General features: G+C 61.4%; 2 protein-coding genes across 10 annotated transcripts; one reads left to right on the forward strand and one right to left on the reverse strand.

Annotated features, from left to right (window-relative positions):
• Positions 1-1,224: 1,224 nt before the first annotated feature.
• RER1 (retention in endoplasmic reticulum sorting receptor 1) lies at positions 1,225-11,791 on the forward strand. Of its 2 annotated transcripts, XM_060088845.1 has the most exons (8): positions 1,225-1,388; positions 2,962-3,039; positions 4,917-4,998; positions 6,048-6,152; positions 7,911-8,010; positions 9,236-9,314; positions 10,467-10,602; positions 11,169-11,791. In XM_060088845.1, the coding sequence occupies exons 3-8, from the start codon at positions 4,918-4,920 to the stop codon at positions 11,256-11,258; spliced, it is 591 nt and encodes a 196-aa protein (XP_059944828.1). In that variant the 5' UTR covers positions 1,225-1,388; positions 2,962-3,039; position 4,917; the 3' UTR covers positions 11,259-11,791. The 2 variants fall into 2 exon arrangements, with proteins under 2 accessions (XP_059944828.1, XP_059944827.1); XM_060088844.1 differs by lacking the exon at positions 2,962-3,039.
• A 1,398-nt stretch (positions 11,792-13,189) lies between these two features.
• On the reverse strand, positions 13,190-18,682 carry PEX10 (peroxisomal biogenesis factor 10). Of its 8 annotated transcripts, none has more exons than XM_060088843.1 (6): positions 18,458-18,682; positions 17,428-17,508; positions 16,631-17,037; positions 15,206-15,356; positions 15,051-15,116; positions 13,190-13,545 (listed from the first exon to the last, which is right to left on the reverse strand). In XM_060088843.1, the coding sequence occupies exons 1-6, from the start codon at positions 18,567-18,569 to the stop codon at positions 13,511-13,513; spliced, it is 852 nt and encodes a 283-aa protein (XP_059944826.1). In that variant the 5' UTR covers positions 18,570-18,682; the 3' UTR covers positions 13,190-13,510. The 8 variants fall into 8 exon arrangements, with proteins under 8 accessions (XP_059944826.1, XP_059944824.1, XP_059944825.1 ...); XM_060088841.1 differs by having other exon boundaries at positions 13,192-13,545; positions 14,981-15,116; XM_060088842.1 differs by having other exon boundaries at positions 13,192-13,545; positions 15,206-15,381.
• Positions 18,683-21,014: the final 2,332 nt, after the last annotated feature.

The following is a 21,014-nucleotide window of genomic DNA, read 5'->3' on the forward strand; positions in this document are numbered from 1 at the left end:
CAGGGTCCTTGAGAGGAGCGCTCGGGTTGGTGGGAGGGTGGATGGGTGTGCGCGGGGGTGGGGAGCCTTCCTGAGAGGGGACATTTGAACTGAGCCGAATTAGCTGGGGGTAAGTGAGGGCACAAGGGGAAGAGCCGTCCCGGTCATCTCTCTGCAGGGACCTCATCCCCCCAGTGGCCTCCTGTGCCCTCCGGACAAAATCCACACTTGCACCCAAGGAGGGCCTGCCCATCGTCACTGCTTGCCACTCAGCTGCTGGGTGCACCATCCCCCAACTCCAGTAGTTCCTGGAGGGGGCAGGGCCCCCTTCCCACCAGCCCCCCTATTTCAAGTCCAACTTGGGGCGAGCAGCTCTAGGGAAGCTTGGGGTTGCCAGACTCTGGTATCTGCCTGCCATAAATGAGGCTCGGGTTCTACCTGAAGTTAAGAGGTGTGGACTCGGATCTCTACGGCCCCGTTTTTTTCATTCTATGAACAGGTCCTATCAAACCTCCTCTGATCGCGCGTCGGGGACGTTGGGAGGCGCGGTCAGAGGAGGCGACCCCTTCCAGGACGCAGGGACACCCAGGGCCGACTCGGTTCCTGCCGGCTGGGTCTCCAAGACACGGCCGGTTCTGCTACTCTGGGCCCGGCACCCCGCCCATCCCGCGGGCACCGGAGCACGCGAACGCGCGTCCCTCCCAAATCGGGGGCGACAAGGCTTCCGGGGGTTGCGGGCTGGGCTCGGGGGAGACGCGCGTGGGGAGCCCCGCTAGGCTTGGGGTCCGCGGGTTCTGGACTTCCTGAAGTGAAAGTGCGGGTGCGGGGACACGCAGCGAGCGCCCGGACCTGCCCGCCTCCCTCCCATCCGGACCAAGGCCCGGCAGGGCGCAGTCGGCTGCTACCGTCCCGCGGTGGCCGAGCCGGCGGGTCTCGGCGCGCCAGGCGGGAGCTCGCGCACCCATCACGGGCGAACGCCATCTTGCCTCTAGAGTTTCCCTTAGCAACCTCATAGCACTCCTCCATTGGCTCGTTGGTCGCGAGGGGGCGCGGCCTCGGGCTCAATCTCTGGGCGTTACCAATCTCTGGAGCGGAGCTGTCTGGGCCCGGAGCCAGAGGACGCGACTGCGCTTGCGCAACGCGGCGAATTTCCGCTGCTTACATCCCTTCCGCCGACGGGACCGCCTCGCCAACGGCCTGGGCGCCCGCACCGGAAGCGGAAATGGTTGGAGGCTCTCGGCCCCGCCCCGGCGGCCATCTTGAAGGCCCGGGAGGCGGCGCCGCGCAGGACGGAGCGGAAGTGCTCGGCTGTGTCTTCCCGGACCGAGCGAAGCGCCGGCGCGGCCGCCACTCGCGTCCTCCTTCCCGCGGCCCTCGGGAGACCGCGCTCGGCCGCAGTGGACCGCGAGGTGCCGGCGGGTGGGGCGGGGCGGGGCGGGGGCCGGGCGGGGGCCGGGGTCTTGGGGGGCCGCGCGCGGGGCCGGGGCCGAACGGGGCTCCTGGAGTCTCCGCGATGACCGGCTCCCGCCCCCCCGCTGGCGCGTCCTGGAAGGGGTCGGCCGCCCGGCTCGGGCCGTGGGGCCTCGGTGTCTTCGCCGACCCAGGGCGGCCTGCGGGATTTGGGTAGGAAGCGTCGCGGTGGACTTGGGTCTCTGAGGTCGAGTCCTGGCCATTCTGCGAACCGAGGATTCCGAGCGCTCGGGCCGAGCCGCCCGACGGCGTCCCGCGTGCTGGGCCCAGAGCTTCCTCCGGAAACTTGCCGTGGGCACCTGGGCTTGGGAGCGTCCCGGGGCGCCTGCTGCTCGGTCGGGTGGGTCTCACTTTAGGGGATGTGTAAGGTGGATCCCCCGGGGCCCCCGGTTCTGGTGGTGCAGGTGCGGTGTGGTCAGGGCCCGGTGGAGACGGGAAGGTGGTCACGCCCAGGGGAGGGAGCAACCGGCGGTGGGGCTTGGCCGAGCGTTCGAGTGGATGAGGTCTGGAAGGGCATTTCAGCGGAGGGAACAGCATCAGAAGGCAAAAGTTACCATCAGAAGGAAAATTACCACGCTGGGGACCCAGGAGGAATGGGGAGGGGGGATGAACGGAGAGGCAGTGGGAGCCAAACAGTGGGTGACCCGTGCGCCGGGCGGGACTGTCCTCTGTGCGTGATGGGGGTCATCTGAGGAGGGAGGTCCACTCCACAGGCAGGTGCAGTGATGACTCTGGAACTCTGTACGCAGATCTCCAGACGTGATACTCCTGGTCTCTGCTTGGAATGGTTTTGTCTTATTTTTGCCTTTGTTTTCTTGAGGCTGAGCCTGAAGCAGTGACATCCCACAGAGAACTTACCCACTGCGAGCTTTGTGCCGGGCCCTGTGGGCCGTGGGGCTGGCAGTGGACAGACAAGGCTCCCCCTCAAGAAGCTTGCGTTCTAGTAGGAGGCAATAGAGACAGAAAGCGGAAAGCAATCAGAAACCATCGTCACACAAAATAAAACAGGGTGACGTGATGTGAGGGGCCGGCACCTGTTGGACAGTCACAGGGGGCCTCTCTCGAGGAGGCGGCCTTGGAACAGCAGAGGGGAGAGGACCGCAGACGCCCAGCCGTGCGAGGGTTGCCCCGATCGGGAACAGGTCTGACATGTGTGAGGGAGACCCGCTCGCTCCCTCCCTCCCTCGGCCGCCCTACGGGCCAGGCCTGCTGCTGATGCTAACACCACGGCTGGTCGCTCACTCCCACAGAGGCCCGGGAGGGGCCTACGGTGCTTTACAGATCGGAGTGGGGCCGGCCGAGGTGGCCTGCGGGTCACGCCATAGACAGGCCGTTTGACTCCAAAGTTCACGTTCTAAACGTCGCTGTCGGCAAGCTCAGCCACGGCGTGGAGCCGTGTGTTACCACGTATGTCGTTTGCCAGGTGATCTGAAATCGGCTGTTTTGTTTTGGGAAGATTTTCCACACGTTCAGTTGAAAGAATGAGACTTAAAAGCGGTCATTTCTACTTAGGGCACGTGCTTTAAAGGAACAGCCAGGTTTTTCTAACGTTCATCTTAATGCGTCAGCTCAAGGAGAAGCGTTTTAAAGGTAAACACTTTGGTCATAAAAAAGTAAAACGAGGGGTAATTTGTATGGAACCGAAGGGTAAATGATGTTACTGATGTAGCTTTCCGCTGGCCTGGCTTTGGCCTAAAGAGGGTGGCTGTCCTAGGTAACAAGTTCTAATGTAGCCCCTTTTAAAAAATGGAATTTTCCCCAGTTGAACGTAAAGACAAACCTCCTCAAAAGACAGGACTGGGAGCCACAGTTCACCTGTTCAGTTCAGCCTCGGCTCCCCTGAGAGCAAAGGGCATTTCTCAGTCTCCTCCATGGCACTCCTGTCACTCCTGCACCCCCTAGCCTAGCTGGCCCCCTCCACGCGGTGGCTCCAGGAAACGGTGTCACTGAATGACAGACTTTTCAGCACAGGTGTGATGACGTGTGTGGTGGGACTGCTCGGGTTAGTTTAACACCTGAGCTGTACAGTTGACCCTTGGACAACACTGGTTTGGACTGCGTGGGTCCCCTCACGTGTGGAATTCTTTCATGAGAAGCATCCTGCGGTGCTGCACAGCCTGTGGTCGGCTGAACTGTGGATCCAGAGGCCGCGACTGTAGAGTTACACTCGGCCTGTCAACTGCTGGGGTCCGGCGCCCCTAACTCTGTATTCTTCGAGGGTCAGCTGTAACGGGCACGTTGTTCCACTTGGGAATCGGGATCGCATTGTGAGCCTGCTGTCTTGCTCAGTGCACGTGGCGAGGACGTGTCAGCAGGCGTGGGTTCAGGCCCCGGCCCCGCTGTGCGCAGGCCGGGCGTTAGGGCGGCTCAGGCCGTCGGGAGCCGTGGTTTTCTGTCTGAATGGGAAGGGCCGCTGTGCCAGCAAGTGCCATCTCCCTGATGAGGAAACTGAGGCCGCACAGCCGTGCCACTCAGGGGCCCTGGAAACAGACTCCGAGCTGGAGTCCACTTCTGGTCCCCAGCCCTGCCGCGGTGCCAGATCGGGAAGGAGCCGCCTGCAAGTTTGCGGGCAGCGAGAGCTTTGCCCCGGCATCTTCACCAGCTTCAGGCTGTCAGGGCTCTCCGTCCTCTGCATCCTCTGGTCCCGAGGTTCAGGCGGGGGTGTGCTGGGCTGCAGGAGCTGAGGTCAGAGCTACTCTTGACTTTGAAAAGTGGCTTAAACTACTTGGGGCTTGATCCTCTGTTGTGGAATAGGGGTGACGATGCCCTTGGCTTCCCTTAGTGACCTGGGTTCTCGCAGGCTAGATGCGCATGGAATCGCACAGCATGTTGAAATGGTCAGGAGCAGATAGGATTACCTCCATGCACAGATAAGGAACTGGGACACAGACGGGTGATCACCTGAGGATCCTGGTCATGGAGTGGGGACCGGGTCTGGGAGGACCTGGAGGTACACAGCTGGCACTGTGGGCAGTGGCCTGGACGGAGGCCAGGACAGGGCCTAGAGAAGTGAGGGCACCAAGGGGAGCCCGAGGAGTGGCAGGAGGAGGTGCTGGAGGCTGGCGAGCCCTCGGGAGGCTTGGGCGCAGTGGCCCGTGCTGTGGACCGGCCCCGGGAGGTGGACACAGAAACGGGGCCACAGGACTTGGCCGTCAGCGAGGACGGCTCCTGGGGACCTGCCGGAGGAGTGTGAGCCAGGTGACATTAGCAGGAACGAAAGTCCACCCAGTGCTGCTGCTTTGCATGTCACATGCCTTCCTGGCTCTCCACCAAAGCGTGTCGCTGGCTGGTTTCTTTTTTCTGGGTGACTGGTGGTAAAGACACACAGAAGGAAGCCACGGTGTGTATGAAACAGTGAATACTGAGGAAACCTGCTTGACAGTGTTGATGAAAATAGGGCAAAATGATCCAGTCCTTGAGTGCTTTTTATTTAATTTAAAAGTATGTTGTATTTTTCTTGTATACAGCATGTCAGAAGGTGACAGTGTGGGAGATTCCGTCCACGGGAAACCTTCTATGGTGTACAGATTCTTCACAAGACTTGGACAGGTTGGTTTTCGGGTCACTGAGTTGCGGAAACATTGAAATGAGACTTGACCCCGGGACGTTTCCCTGGGGTGTAAGTGTGCTGGCAGCCCCCGCAGGGTGGGCGGCCCCTCCCTGGGTTTCTCGTTCACCCTCTTGGAAGCTTTTCCCATTGCCGTGAGGGGGCTGGGTCTCCTGAGGTTCAGGCCATGTACTTGTCTTCTGTGTTTTTTCCCAACGACTTTTAAAATGTGAAAACCATTCTTAGCTCCTGGGCGGGATGGACCTGGCGGCCCCTGCTCTGCCCTTGCTGTCCCCTCGTCCAGACACCCGTGTCCGCGTCCCCTCGGCCCCTCTGGCCCAGGCCTGTGCTCCGGGGCGGGAATACCCCTTGGGGCTGCAGCGAGGCCTGTGAGTTCTGGAGGAAGGAGTCTAACTCAGTGAAAAATCGCACAGTTTGGTTCAAAACTAAAACTGTATTGATTTTTTAAATTAAAAAATAGCATCTGGAAAAGTTCATAATTATTGAACCCAGGCGACGGGCACATGTAGGCTCATGTTCTCTCTCATGAATGGTTGAAGTTTTTCATAATTAAAGTCTCAAAATTAAATTTAGACTACACACGTGTATATTTATTACACACACGTGCACGTGTATGTAGGCACACATGTGCACATGTGTGGATCTAAGGATTAAGGCAGTCAGCTCTGCAGCTCCTGGGCGGGCTGGGACCGGCTCTGGGGGAAGCAGGCTTTGGGACAGGACCGCGGGTGGAGTCCCACACGCAGGGTGGTGACATTCTCCTTTCTCTGTCCCATCCTCTCTGGGGTTTCAGTTCAGTCTCCCCACGATGGCCCCTTGGGCCGATGCTGTAGGGCTGTGAGCTGCGAGAGGTGGTTCTGCAGTGTTTTTGCTTAAGGGGTGGCCTTGCCTCGGGAAGCACCGCAAATCTTGGATTAACTGTAGTCACCGCTTAGTGCCGTTGACTTAAAATCTGAGGCAAGTGCTGGCAGGAAGTGTGCTCTGCAGAAGGAACTGCAGGGTCTCTGTAACTTGGGCGCTCTCTTTTCAGATCTATCAGTCCTGGCTGGACAAGTCTACGCCATACACGGCTGTGCGATGGGTGGTGACGCTGGGCCTGAGCTTCGTCTACATGATCCGAGTTTACCTGCTGCAGGTCGGTGGGGGGTGGCGGTGACGAGTCACCGCACTGTGGTGTTGGCTGGGGTGTTGTTTTTCCTTCTGCCTCTGGATTAGTTGGGTTTATGGTGAAGGAAAGGGTCTCTAAAGATCAGTTTTCAGTTAAGCACCAAGTATAAGAAAGACTTCAGTGACTGTCTTTAAGGGGGGTTGTTTCCGTCCTGCCCTAAGTTCCTCGTATTCTGTCGCTGGACTTACCAGGACAGTCTTGGTGTCACAGCCGGGCCTGGTGAGGTAGCAGCGCTGTCCAGTGTCCCGGTCTGCACAGGGGACCCTCTGGTGCTCCTTGACGCTGCTTCGGGTGGGACTTACGGGGGGCTGGGGACTCTAGGGACAAAATCACCTGGACTGGCCACCCCATTCCCTGGGTGCCGTGAGCCGTGCTGGTGTCCGAGGAGGGCCGGGTGGGGTGACCGGGGGTGGCACGGCTCCTCCAGGGGACGGACGCCCTCCCTGCACCTTTGGTGAGTGCCGGGCTCCTGGACGGGGGTGTTCTGTAGACCCTGAGAAGGAGGGCGGCTCATGCTCCCTTGTGTCCAGAGGAAGGAGGCTGAGGCTTTTTCTCCCCCTCCTTGAAAGCAAACACCCTCCTTCCAGGTATTTCCCAAGGTTTAGGAGTATGTGTGTGCCTAGATGGATACTTCACCTACTGGATGCTATGCTGGCGTCCAGTGCTGTGGGGAATTCTCACCTAAGCTAAGCGTAGAGACCTGTCCTTGGATGGTATTGCGACTGCGTTCCTACAAGGAAGCCTAGCCCTGGCTCGGCGCAAAGGCGGTGGGGCCTGGTCCAGCTCTGCAGCAGGGTGTGGTCTGTATTGGGTGTCTACAGCTGATGTTCAGTTTGCTGTGATCGGGTCTAGATTTGTTTAAGAAACTGGACCTTGGTCCATTCTCAGTGGAATGAATGACCTAGAAACCTTGACTTGGGGGATTTGGGTGGGGGCGGGTGCATCTCGTACGGGTTGGTTCTCCTGTGCTCTGAGCTGAGTCTCCCCGACTTGGCGTCCCTTCAGACTCAGCCCGCCACGAGGAGCTGTGGGAACACTCAGCTGTTAACTCTGCACATTTAGGTCTTTGTTGTTTGACTTGAAAACGTTTTAAGGTAGAAAGGGCTCATCTTGTTTGTGTGAAAATGTTTAGGCTTTTACAGTTGGTCCTGCAGTGCAGCTCTGGTTCTGATTGGATGCAGTCTCTCCTCTAAGCGCGAGCCACGTGGAACGTGTGCCCCCTTCTCTGTGCCGCCTGAGGGGGCTTTGGCTCCCCGACACTTGGCTGACTCGTGCTTGGTTTCCTGGATTTCTTGTGGGCAAACGTTATGGACATTCCTGACACAGCGTGTGGTGGTGTGAACCGCCCGCCGGAAGGAGCTCGAGCCCCAGGGTCTCAGGCTGGTCCGGAGCCTGCGTCTGGGTCATGCGCCGCTGGCCGAGGGCAGGGCTGGTGACCCGGGTGTGCAGCTCGGGCGTGAGGCTTTGTGAAGCACCCCCGTTTCTGCTGCCTTCCGGGGGGCTGGTGGCTTTACGTTCTGGGTGCACCTAACTGGACCCTTGAAAACGTGTGCCGTGTGGACCTTGGCTTATCCACTCTCAAGACCCGCGGTGCAGTTTAAGATAAACTGTCAGCCTGGATGCTCACTGCACTTCAGTCACTTGTTATGACTCCATGTCCTGGTTCAGTCCAGACGGGGAATGGGTTCAGGGTGGCCTCACTGACCGTCTCTCCTTCTCTTCCAGGGTTGGTACATCGTGACCTACGCCTTGGGAATCTACCATCTAAATCTCTTCATAGCTTTCCTTTCTCCAAAAGTGGATCCTTCCTTAATGGAAGATTCAGGTAGAGTAGAGACTGTCCACTTTGCTCTGTTTGGGGGAGAGTTGTGGTCTTTCTCTACTTCCCAGGATTTGCTCCATTTTCTCTGGAAACATTTGAAATCTAAATTTTGGGACTGTTCTCTGGGTGCTTAAAATGTACCCGCAACTTCTGTGATCCTGGCAAGTTTGTGGAACGACTTGCTAAGCCCCTGTGACAGTCACGGGAGGCAGGCGCTCCTGTCACCCCCCTTGGGCAGATGAGGAGAGTGAGCCGTCGGGCCGTGGAACCTGGCGAGGCCCGCGGGGGCTGGGGAGCCAGGGCCTGCTTCCTGGGAGCTGGCCCGTCCACGTCCCCTGCACGCTTGCCTGTTAGGTCCCTTTCTCACAAAAGCAGGCTTCCACGGCGGCTCCACGTGGCTGACTGAGGCCACTGGCCCCCCGTTGTCCCCTGAGGGTGATGGGTTGAAAGGTTCGTGGCTCTGGCTGCTCCCGGCGTATCTGGGCCAGGTGGGGGCCTTGGCACACACCTGCTGGGCCGGCTGGGGGCGGGGATGGCTCACGACCGGAGGCCGAGGCCTCCATCCGGCGCGTCGCAGCCACTGCTGGGAAAACCCGACGCGGCTCCTGTGGAGCCCGTGGAGTCAGAGGCACGCTTCACGCAGCCTGTTCACATCACGACCGGAGCCTGTGTATTTTTTTTCTGTGGAGTATTTGATGCAAACAGCAAAGGAAACAACCCTTTCATTTGGTGCTGCACTGGGGGATTAGGGAACAAGAGGCCCTTCCAGTGGCCTCAGCTTCTCCATCTGTTACCTGGGGGGGCACCTTCCTGCGGCGGGCAGGAGGCGGCTCGCGGCTCACTGCAGAGCGCGGCCGTCCTGAGCCCAGCGCCCCTGAGAGTGGACGCACGGCGCCCGCCTCTGTGCCCTCGTGGGCTCTGGCCTTCGATCCGCCCTGTACCTCGTGTTGTACCGTTGACGTGTTCCTGAAAATCGGCGTGTGGTTGAATTTTTACGTGATCACTTAAAGTGGTCTTAAAAAGAAATTCTAATACGGATCTTCTAAAGCGGTGAATTGGTTTCTAAATCAACTGAAGGTCCCCATTTTATGTCCGGTTAAAGGATGTAAATCTGTATGTCACGTATCAGGCCTGCTGGTTCACAAGCTCTAGGGAACCTTCAAAGGGCAACGGTGGAAACGACGAGGCGCACTGCCTGCCTCACCTCCGGTGACCTTCTGCCTTTCAGACGATGGCCCCTCGTTACCAACCAAACAGAATGAGGAGTTCCGGCCCTTCATTCGAAGGCTCCCAGAGTTTAAGTTTTGGTGAGTCACTTCCTAACGGTGGTTGCGAAGGACGCCCGTCCCCGCGCGTGGCTGTGAGACGGGGGCAGGCGCTTCGGTCCCAGCCAGCCAGCAGCTTAGACTCCTTGGAGAAACGCCAGTGCTGTTGTGTTTCCTCACTTTGAACGTTGACTCACCCAGAGCGTGAAGCGTGCCCGCTGGGCATGGAGGGGCGTCACGGGGCCTTGTAGTACCCACCCCCCTCCCAAGGTAACACTGCTGCACCTCGACACCGCAGAAAAGAGGCTGCTTCTAGGGAGGTGGGTCCCGGCTATGTGGCACACTGGGCCTCGGGGGGACGCTGCTTTGTGCACGGCGCCCCTCCCGGTAGCCCGAAGGGGGACCGGCTCTCTCCCCACTCGGTCCTCGGGGTGGCCTGGGTGTCCCCAGGCCTCCTGGAAGCGGTTGCGTGTGTGTGACATTGTGACAGGTACGAATGTGACGGGAGGATGGAGGTGACCCCCTAGTGTGTGTGTGTGGGGGGGCTGGTCTGTGAACGTGTCTGTCCTGTGTTGTCACAAAAGTGAAGGCAGAGAGCTGCCGCCCTTCAGCCTGTCCTCCTGCCGGCGCCCGGTGAGTCCCTGTGGGATGCGTGTGAAACGCTGGGCCCGGGGCTGCCGGGGTGGGGTGGGCAGCGGGCAAGGCCGGGTGCTGCCCGCCCTTTGAGGTGGCCTTTGTTCTCTAGGAAAGGGAGACCAAGGGGGATTTTTAAGGAGAGCTGTGGCCCTGCTGGGCTGGGCCCTAAGCCGGAGGGAGGGCGGCCCTGAGGCCTGAGTCCACCTGCTGCTTGTCCCCCCAGGGGACACTGCTCGGCCACTGGGGGATGGCCTGCTGGGCGTGTGGGGCTCAAGCCTTGAGGCTCGGGACTGGATTTCTAGACGTGGGCCCCAGCAGCACATGGGGGCATCTGCATCCCCCAGCTGTCGGCCTGGGCAGTGCCAGGGCCCCCACTGCTGTTTTACACTTTGTGTAATTTCAGAAAACTTCGAGTGTCCAAGGGACTAAGAACGCTGTGTCCGTGGTCACACGTAGTACGTCAGACACGCCACACGCAGCGCCCACCCCGCTCCGCACGTGGAGACCCGCACCCTCCGCGGGCCGCCGGCCAGCGCTGACCTTGTCTCCTCCCGTTAGGCACGCGGCGACCAAGGGCGTCCTGGTGGCCATGGTGTGCACCTTCTTTGAGGCGTTCAACGTCCCGGTGTTCTGGCCCATCCTGGTGATGTACTTCATCATGCTTTTCTGTATCACGATGAAGAGGCAAATAAAGGTAAAAGCCCAGATGGTTCTGCACCGTGAGACAGTGCCACCCGGTACTGGTAGCTTTGGGAGAGCCGGCTCGGGCCCGAGACACGGGAGGGCCGTGTGGACCCTGCTCTCCCTGCAGGTCTGATGGGTGTGGTGCCCGCTCCCCGCCAGCACAGCACAGCCAGTTAACACCCTCAGGTCTGGCACATGATACTGCGGGACAGTCGGGGCCCAGGACCTGCCGGATGGTGTGTTCTGCCAACATCCCCCTAGAACGGGCCTGGCCAGACAGGGTGGTGTGGCTTCATCCTGGCCTCCCCACCCCCCCAACCATCTGGGCCCGGGTACCGCCCATCCCACATCCCCAGCTCAGTAGCGCTAGCCCGTCCGGCACACAGGGCGTCACGAAGCCCATCCCACACCCTCAGGGTTTCCAGCAGCTCGGCCGGCTCCGCTGGGCAGTGGGGGGACGGGGGCGTCCGCCGGAGCTCTGGCTCCACGCCCGGTATGTGGAGAAGGTGGGGCTCAGAGTTGGAGGGAAGGTGGGTCACGGGGAAGCCGTGCTGAGACGCGTCTGCCTGTCCCCAGCACATGATCAAGTACCGGTACATCCCGTTCACGCACGGCAAGAGGACGTACAAGGGGAAGGAGGACGTGGGCAAGACGTTCGCCAGCTAGACGCGGCCGCCCTCCGCGGGCCCTGGACGGCCGCAAGCTGCTGTGACGCCGTCTCCTTTCCTCACATAAAGTAGTTGATTACAAGGGAGTTATTTTCTTTTTAAAAAGGAGCTTCAATTATTTGTAACTGAAATATCAGGTTCTTGAAGAAACTGGCATTTAAACCGAATCGCGTTGATTTATTTTCCAGTGCTGGTCAGGCGTCCAGACGCTGGCCTTGCGGAGCGCAGGCCGGGCGGACAGCCGTGTGGGCTGGGGGGCGGGCGCGGGGGGCCGGGCCCACGGAAGGAGCCAGGACGCCAGCTGCTGCCTCCCAGGACGCTCGCCGTGGCCCCGGAGGACGCTCGCCTGTCCGTCCGGCGCGTGGAGGAGGTTCTGCAGCAACTCCGGGCTCCAGTGCCAGTTTCCGAATTTCATCTCGCTAGAGATGTGTTGAGTTGGCCTCGATCATAATGACTCAAAACTTCATTCTTAACTACCGTGATTGCTTCTGAGGGCCTGGAATTATAAATATATATATTTTAATTGTTTGAGATTATTTTGACACATTTCTTTGATACGTGAAGGGTTGTTTTAACTTAAACGTGTTCTCATGCAGCAGCCCCTTTTCAGAGACACCCGGCAGGAGCAGCCAGTTCTGTGGCTTTTAACACATGGCTTCCCACTTTCTACAGGGAAACAGCTCTGACCTGCATGTCAACTTTTTTGATGTGATAAAAACCAATACTCGTAAACATTTTACCGAGTGACTTTTTAATTCCAACTTCATTAAAGACAACGCCCCTGCTCTCCTGTAGTCTTCATCTAACCCGCTACGCCTCCGGCACTGTGAGGGCCTGGTGGGGGAGTGCGGCCTCCCTGGAGGGCGGGCCGTGCTGCTGAGGCTGTGCCCCAGACACCGGTGGTCTGTTCCCACTCCCTGCTGCAAGCGCCGTTTCCATCTGTCTGCGGGTTTCAGACATCGAGTGTTTACCGCCTGGCTTTTCTTTTGCCAGGTTTTGCATAGCTGAAATTGAGCTCCTCTTGCTTTTAAGAGGCCGTATGAAGACCATTTGTGTACCCAATCCTGAATTTTAACTTCATGTGTAAATGATGTCCAAATTGGTACTTTTTTTTTTTTTTTTTTTTTTTTTTGCGGTACTTGGGCCTCTCACTGCTGTGGCCTCTCCTGCTACGGAGCACAGGCTCCAGACGTGCAGGCCCAGCAGCCATGGCTCACGGGCCCAGCCGCTCCGCAGCACGCGGGATCCCCCCGGACCGGGGCACGAACCCGTATCCCCCGCACCGGCAGGCAGACTCTCAACCACTGCGCCACCAGGGAAGCCCCAAATCGGTACTTTTATTACCACATTGTGGCACCTGAGGTGTTCAAACTCTAGACTTTTGTTTTTCATACTGTTTTCCTGGTAAATGCACAGGCCTGAAATACGGGAAATTGTGGGCACTTGGTGAGTGTAAGTAAGGGGTTTGGGGAACTGTGGAGCCTCCCCTGGGGCTCCTGCCTGTCCGGAGCAGGGCCCACAGTCACGGCCTGCCTCTGGGGCTGACCTCTGCTCACTGAGGAGTCTCTGTTCCTGCATCACCGTGCCCACAGAATCACATGGAGGGAGAAGCGGCCTGGAGGGCCCCTGGGAGGGCCCCTTCCACACGGCCTTCTGTTCACCTTACGGCGCTAACACACCAGCACTTCTGTGGAATTGGTGTTTTAAGGATGCCTATGGCAAAGTCCTGTCCCTGCACGGCTTAGGTAGATCTAAACACCTGAAAATAACAAAAAAGGTGGCGGGAAGTGTGTTGGACACAGCGGTGAGCCAGTGTAGGCAAGCTGGCCCCCACCAGCTTTGGAGACGGGTGGCCTCAGTGGGTCAGGCTGGCTGGGGCCCACCAGGCGCTCCAAGCAGGAGGAGACCGCTCGTGTTGAGAGGCCAGGACGCACACTTCCATTTTCTTTATTTTTAAAACTTATTTTATTATTTTTGGCTGCATTGGGTTGGATCTTTGTTGCTGAGCGCGGGCTTTCTCTAGCTGCGGGGAGCAAGGGCTACTCTTCGGTGCAGTGCGTGGGCTTCTCATTGCGGTGGCTTCTCGTTGTGGAGCATGGGCTCTAGGCGCGCAGGCTCAGTAGTTGTGGCTCGCAGGCTTTAGAGCGCAGGCTCAGTAGCTGGGGTGCGCGGGCTTAGTTGCTCCGTGGCATCTGGGATCTTCCCGGACCAGGACTTGAACCCATGTGCCCTGCATTGGCAGGCGGATTCTTAATCACTGCACCACCAGAGAAGCCCTCCATTTTCTAAAACGGGAAACAAACTTGACATTTATTAGAAGGCACCTGCCAAACGTGTTAGGGGGCGATCACGGCTCCTTTCCGGGAAGGGCTGTGCCCCCTCGCCCCAAAAGCCAGCTCCAGTGACAAGGGTTAAGGTTTGTGGGTCGTTTGGGCTGGAGGACTGACCACGCTGGGAAGGCGCACTGCTGGTTCTCGGTTCCTGTTCAGTCCCGGCCCATCTGGCCCTGCCCTCACCGTGTGCCTGGTGCTGGATATAAATGACCGGTTTGGGGAAGGGAGGGAAGTTCTGTTTAAGTGCTGAGCTGTCTGGCTGGCAGCCCTGCAGGCCCTGCCCAGCCTGCCCTGAAGCCATTTCACGGCCAGATCCAGGTCCAGCGCCTGTCCTCCCCGGCGGCTGGCACAGTATCTTATGTGACAAAGAATAAAAGACTTGAGAGTTTCATGATTTCTGTGCAAGTAAAGTCAACTTGTCAACCTTGAGAATAAACTTCCTCCTGACACCAGGCAAGACTCCTGGTTCCTCCCTCCGTCGGCTCAGCGGTAGTGCCGCAGGTAGACCAGCTTCTGGGGGAGGAACTTCTCCCTGCAGAGGGGACACTCCATCTGTGGGGGGAGGAGGAAGGTCACGGGTTGTGACCCCTACAACCCCGGGGCTCCCTCCCCCACTGGCATCTCCAGTAAGACATGGCTGTACACACACCTCTATTAAGACAGAAACACATTTTTTTGAGATGGTGCAGGCAGTCCGAGAGCAGAGCAGGGACAGTGACCGGCGAGGAGGTGGCCAGGCCGCGGGTGACGTGGGACAAGGGAGGGCGCTTGGCCGCGGAACGACCGTGGCTGCCCTGAGCCTCTCGGAGCTTCTGGGTGTGAGCTCACTGGTCCCCTGTCCCCACCCTCAGGGCCGGGTCCCTCCTGGCCCGGGAAGGTCAGCCCCTTGCCTGCCAGGCACGCGTGTGCCCCGGGGCCTCGCAGAGCGGCCTGGACCCCACGGAGGAGGCTGCAGCCACCGCGCCCTGCAGGCCCTGAGGAAGGCTCCTTGGGCAGCGCGTGGATGGGACATCCCAGTAATGAGGCGGGCTTGGCCTCGGGCCCCAAGGAGAGACGGGGCGGAGGTACACGGGGGCCCAGGACCGGCCCCTCCCTGAAGCCAGCGCGGTAGTAAGAGGTGGCAGAGCTCCCTGCTCTGGCCCCCGGGACCCCACACCCTGAGGTCTCGAGGCCGAGTAGGCGGCTCTCGCTCCGAGGGTTCCCAGGTGGGTGGCTGGGGCCTGCCTTTCGGGAGCGGAGCCGTCACCGCGGGCTTCCGGCCACCGCAGCTCCCTGCCTCCAGCCCAGCCGGGGGCTTTTAAAAACAGGCCCCCCCACCCCCGAACGAGCAAGGCAGCGGGCCCGGTGCAGCGGGGGCGGCCCGGGGGCCTACGCTCAGGACGCCCACCTTGGTGTCGGCCCAGTGGGTGATGCAGCCCCAGCAGAACAGGTGGCCGCAGGGCGTGGCCGTCGAGTACCTGCGCTCCTCCAGGCACAGGGTGCACAGCGAGGTTCTGCAAACGGCTCTCTCCTCTGCGTAGCTCCTGGCAGGAGAGGGGGCACGATGGGACAGAACTGAGCCCGAGTTCCGTGTGGCGCTGGGTAGCCCCCGCCCCGGCACAGCCCTGCGCACCTGTGCTGGGACAGGCCACGCTGCGGCCTCCACTCCCTCTGGGCGCGCTGCCTCTGCCGGAAGCCGTAGAGCTGCAGGCCCGCGGCCAGTGCCAGGTGCAGTAGGGACACGAGCCCCAGCAGCCTGTAGCTGGCACGGGCCCGAGGGTCCTCTGCGAACGGGTGGCGGACACGGAGCTGTCAGGGACCGGTGGTGGGGGGGGACAGTCACACGATCTGTTGGCACGAGGCACTGAGCGGCCCAGGGGCCAGGCCTCCCCTGTGGGACGAAGCCAAGGCCCACCCTCTGGCTGCGGGATGGGGCAGCAACGCCTGGCAGGCTCTGCGCTGGGCGGCAGCTGGGGGAGCGCAGCTGGACGGCTCAGGGCCTCACCCCCTCACCCCCGGCGGGAGCCAGCACTGAGCGAGGACGGCCACGAACCTCGGAACCTGCAGAGTCACTAGGCTGCAGGCAAGGTGTCGCGGGGAGAGGGGGGACAACCAGGCCCCCGAGCCTCATAGAAAAAGAACTGGCAGAGAAGCCTGAGCAGGGGCGCCCAGTGGGATGGGAGGGGCGCCAAGCGTGGCAGACCCACTACTCAGCCCCGTGGGAGGAACAGAAGCTCCCGCTTCTAGCAAGGCACCAGACTACCCGGGTGATGTCCTGCAGCTGGGACTCCCGGCCACGTCCCCCAAGGGAAAGCTGCTTGCCCCCTGCTTCTGTCTCCTTCCCCCCAGGGAATGGGGACAGTCAGGTCAGCCAGACTGGCCAGAGCCTGGAGCCCGAGAGGCAGGACCCTGGGTGCCTGCGTAGGAAGAGCCCCGTGGCAGCCCCCAATGCCCTGACTGGGTTGAGCCCGTGTTTCCAGGCCCCTCTGTGGCAGCAGCTTAGCAAACACCCTACCTAACAGGTAGAGCAAACGTGGTGAGGACTGGGGCTGGGCTGAGGAGGGGGGTGCACGTGCCGGGACAGCACTGCCAGGGGAGCCTGGAGACCTCCGGCGAGGCAGGGGGCCCGAGGGAAGGCCCTCCGGATGAACCTGGGAGCAAGGGCGTCAGCTAAGACTCAGGAGGGTCGGAGTGCCTGCGGCGGGCGGAGCCCAGGGGAGGCTAGCGGGGATGCCGGCGGCAACAGGGTCACTGTAGGGTCACCATCAGGATGTCCCTACACCTGACCCTCTGTCAGGGTGGCCTGGGGCCCAGGAGTCGGGGCCCCAGGCCTGCACTCAGGGTACAGAGCAGGGCGGCCACACGTGCTGGCGGCACGAAGACAGACTCGCCCTACCCTCAGGGTTTATGGAAACCAGACTTGCGCAGGTCTTTCAGCAAAACGGGACCTGACAAGACCCATGTTTCCAGTGGAGGATTTCAGCTCTGGCCCTGTGACTGTGCTCGGGGACAGAGGTCCCCTGCAGAAGAGCGGGCCCAGGCGGCACCCGTGACTTACGTAGGTGATGCCTGTAAACCTCTTGGCCAGGTGGTAGAAGGCGCCATGGATGTAGAACCAGGCGACGTGGAGACGCTGGAGGCACCCGAGGCCCTGCCTGAACACCAACACAGCCCGCAGGAGCGTCCCCTGCTGCTGCTCCGTCAGGGCGGCCGTGCACCGGCGCATCCAGCGCCTTGCCCCCGACTGGCCACGGGCACCGGGGGCCAGGCTGCCCCGCGAGGGCCAGGCACCGTCGCCATCGGCCTGCAGCTCGTGCTCCAGGTGGAGCAGGGCCTTGTCCAGCAGGTAGGGCAGGACGGTGTGCAGCGCCACCAGTATCCCGCGGCGCAACCTCGCGGGCACTCGGCCCTGGGTTGGGTCCACCTGCAGGATGCTGACGTACTCCTCCCCGAGGGTCTGGTAGCCTGTGGGGAGAGGGACCGGTGAGAGAGACAGGCAGGGACCTGCCAGCGACTTCCCTACCGGGTCCCTACGATCCTCATAGCCCAGGCTTTGTGACAGGGCTCAGCGCTAGGACCCCTCTCGGGCCACGGGTTCAGCCACGGAGAAGAGGTCCTAGACAGATGTGACAGGGGTACTTCAGAGCTTCCAGAGGCCCCAGCCTGAGCTCAGGGCCTGGCCTCCCACCTAGGGAAAGGGTTCGGGGTCCCTTCCTTCCCTGAGGCTGCATGCCGCCCAGCTCCGGGGACACTGAGAAGCACCTCCAGAAGCTTCTCACTCTGCTGGCAGCCCCTCTCCTGTCCTCTGGGCTCGGCGTGTGTTGTGGGCCTTGAGGTCCTGCCAGGGGCTGCTACCTGCCAGTGTAGTGAGGCCAAAGTAGGCGACATCCGACACCAGCTCAATCTCTCTCCTCCACTCCAGCCACTTCTTTGCACCTGAGAGGAGGAACCACGTCATTTCTGAGGGGTTGGGGCGAGGGTGGTGCAGCATAAGGATTAGGAACAAGCCTACTTCCTGCTGCCAAGGCCCAGACCCGTCACCCTTCCACGCGGCCGAGACTGTCCTAAACCACACTCTGTTCTCTCCTTGGCTTCCTGTGCTGTCCAGTCTGCTCCATCTATACCTGCCTCGCCTGGGCCACTGAGTATCCTGAGAACTTCCCAACCTGCAGCCACCTCCCCGTCCAGGACCCGCCTGGGCAACTGCTCTAGAGCCCAGAAGGGCCACAAGGACAGTGTAGTACAGTGACCAGGAGCTCAAGCCGAGACCACCCATCCAGCATCAAATCCCAGCTCCCCACACTGCTGGTTGTAACCTCAGGAAGTTACAAGATCTCTCTGGAATCCCCGCTTCCCTGTCTCTAAGGAGGGGACTAGCAACAGGCCCGACTCACAGGGATGTGTCGAGAGTAAAATGAGTTAACGGTCTGAAGCACGGAGAGCAGTGTCTGGCACAGAGCAAGTGAATGTGTTCGCAAAACGAATACACGGGCCATCTGTTCTGATCGTGTCGTGTCCCTCTCCTGCTCAAATCCTGCCCATGGCTACCCGCCCGAGTCTACGGCCCAGCCTCGCTTCGGCTGCTCCGAAGAGGAGCCCGCTGTCGTCTGGAATCCACCCCACGCTCTTGCCCCTCCACTGGGCTCCGACGCCGCTGCTCCACGGGAGACTCCCCATGTCCCCAGAGCCGTGGACTCTTCCACGCTTGGTGCCTGGCCCCCACCCCGCCCCGGCAGCAGGGGACAAAGCCCGGGGCGCTCGCTCCTTCCTTCGGCTCAGGTCTTGGGGGGACGAGCAGGGCCTGGCCGAGCCTGCGGGGGGCTAACCGGAGGGCCTGAGGCTCGTCGGCCCGCTTCGCGCCCCAACGGGCCCCGCGGGGGCTCACCCGCGAGGCTGTGCAGGGTGCCGCCCGCTGCGCTCCGCAGCCCGCCGCGGTAGTAGTCGTCCTTCTGCGCCGCGCGGACTACCTCCGGGGGGCTGGCGGCCGCGGGGGCCATGGCCTAGGGTTGCGGGGCCGCGGGGACCGTGGAGACCAGGGAGATCGCGTTGACCGGGGAGATCGTAGTGACCTGGGGCTGCGGGGAAGCGGATAGCCACGCCCACGCGGCGGCGCCTCATAACGACGCTACTCGGCGTACGGCGCAGACCTTGTGCGTCACAGACCTTGTGCATCACGGCGCGCGCGCGTTCCGGGGCAGGGCCTGCGGCGGGGCGGGGCGGGGCGGAGCTAATGGGGGCCAGCGCGTGGTAGGGCGGTGGGTTACGTGGGCGGTGGGTTACGTGCGCGGTGCGTACGGGGCGAACGCGGCCCGGATGAGGACCGGGCGCAGGGCGGGACGGGGCGGGTACGCGGGGTGGGGAGTTGAGCGGCGCAGGGTGGCGAGCGGCCTCGGGGATAGCTCCCAGGTACTGCGAGAGGCATTAGAGCTAGAGGGGGCGTGCCGACGCCCAGTGGGGAGGCACTTGCCTACCCCCTGGGGCCGGAAGTAAGGAGGGCGCTCGTCTCCCTCCCTGCAGTGCCCCTCCGCGGGGTGCTGGCACCTCTTGTGTTCTCATCCCTGCGACCCCCACTGCGGGCCCAGGAAAGGTGCTCTGCGGCCTGGGGCGGGGCAGGGAGCTCTGATTCTTGAACCGCGGTGTTTCTACTGGCGGCTGCCCAGGCCCCACAAGTGCAGACCTCTGACCCCTCCCAGCTGCTCTCAGAGAGGGGACCAAAGAGGGCCTGGGGAACTTGGAAGGCCATGCACCAGAGGGGACAGAGCTAGGAGAGCCCGGCGCCCAGACACAGGCCACGGCTGGACTTGAGCTGCAGCCCAGGGCCGGGGGAGGGGCCTGGGGGGAGAGCAGTGGGAGGAGGCAGTGGGGGTGCCCTGAGGGCTCTGGGTCTGGAGCAGGTCATGGCATCTGTATCTGTGACCCAGTGGAGGGAGTGCAGGGGTACCCCAGACAGACCAGAGGGCCCTGTCCTGTGGGCACTAAGGGGAGCCGTGGACCCAGCAGGAGAGAAAGAGGGCAAGTGGGCTGAGGGGGCGGGGGAGCCACGGGCCCCCCCTGACTTCGGCCGGGAGGGTGTGGGTTGAGACAGGCTGCAGCTCTTGGCCTCACTTCTGCTCCCATATCTGGGCGTCAGCTGTGGGTACGTGCACAGGCTGGCACAGCTCAGTGACACAGAACCAGGCCTTGGGGACAGGCTCAGAGCTCGTTGGGCCTCCACCAGGGGCAGGCAGGCACCTTTTAGAGGGAAGGGGCAGGACCTGTGTGGTCCCGCAGTGCCTCCTGCTACCGAAGCCCCCGTGTCCCTTTGGAGCGGTGCCCCTGTCTGTGTACCCAGTTTCCTAGTCGCAGAGGCCACCTGTTGCTTTGGTTTGCAGCCAGGGGTGGGCCCTCGGGCGGGGGCCAGGTGGAGACACTGAGGCCTCACAAGTTTCTGGCTAACAGGCTGGCCCCTGAGACCCCCCTGGCCGATGGGCTTGCACAGATGGACGCAGTGTCCACCGGCACCAAGTCAGATCTGGAAGAGGTCTTGTCCCCTTCCTCAGGGTCACCGGCTGGCTCCTTAGGGAAGCCTGAGGAGGTGGGGCCTGCCCAGGGCACCTCCCCCACTGGCTGGTCCCGGCTCCCTGCCCAGAACTGCATCTTCCCAGTCTTCTAAGCAGCACAGCCGTACTGAGCAGGGCAAGGCCAGAAACAGCGTTACCGAGCGTCTGTTCTTGAGGATGTGCGGCCTGGGGTCCAGCTGGGTTCAGATCTCCCCAGTGTCCTCACTTGCCGTGGGGCTGGTTGTTTGGGGTTGCCGCTGGTGCCCCAGGGCCCCTAGTGGGACTTGAGTTTGGGGTCAGAGCCCAGAATGGCCAGCAGATGGTGCCGTGGGCCTATCTGCTCCACCACGTGAGCGGGTAGAATTATGGATCGGGGAGTGAGTTTCACCCCAAAGAGTGAATCTGGATCAGAACCACAGGAGATCAGAGTGACGACTCGCCGGGTGCAGAGATGGCCACACAGCCAGGGAGGGAGACGAGGTGGTTTCAGAGGGAAAGTGGGTGGGAGGGACAGACAGGAGTCCCTGCCTCATCAGAAGTCAGCTCTCCGGGTCCCCTGCCAGCCAGGCGAGCCCGAGCCCTGTGCGCTGCCCGCTGTGTTCTCGGGCTCTGGGATTCCGGATGGGCTGGAGGGACGAGGGCTCTTGCTGGAGGCCTCACCGTGTGACTTCTGACCTGGGTCCTGGGACAGGAAGGGGAAGAGCCGTGTGGAACTCGGGGAAGCGGCCACCCGCGCCGGGCAGAGGCATCTGACCGGGGTCCAGCCCCAGCGTGGGGCCCTGACGTCCACTGCTGTGTACAAACCGAGCGTGCTGAGCCAGGAACCTGCTGTGACCTGGGCTGTGTGACCTCATCCACTGGGACCTCTCACACGCACTGTCTGTCCTCCGGGCCTCAGTTTTC

Source organism: Mesoplodon densirostris, chromosome 2, assembly GCF_025265405.1.
Source record: "Mesoplodon densirostris isolate mMesDen1 chromosome 2, mMesDen1 primary haplotype, whole genome shotgun sequence".
Taxonomy (NCBI): domain Eukaryota; kingdom Metazoa; phylum Chordata; class Mammalia; order Artiodactyla; family Ziphiidae; genus Mesoplodon; species Mesoplodon densirostris.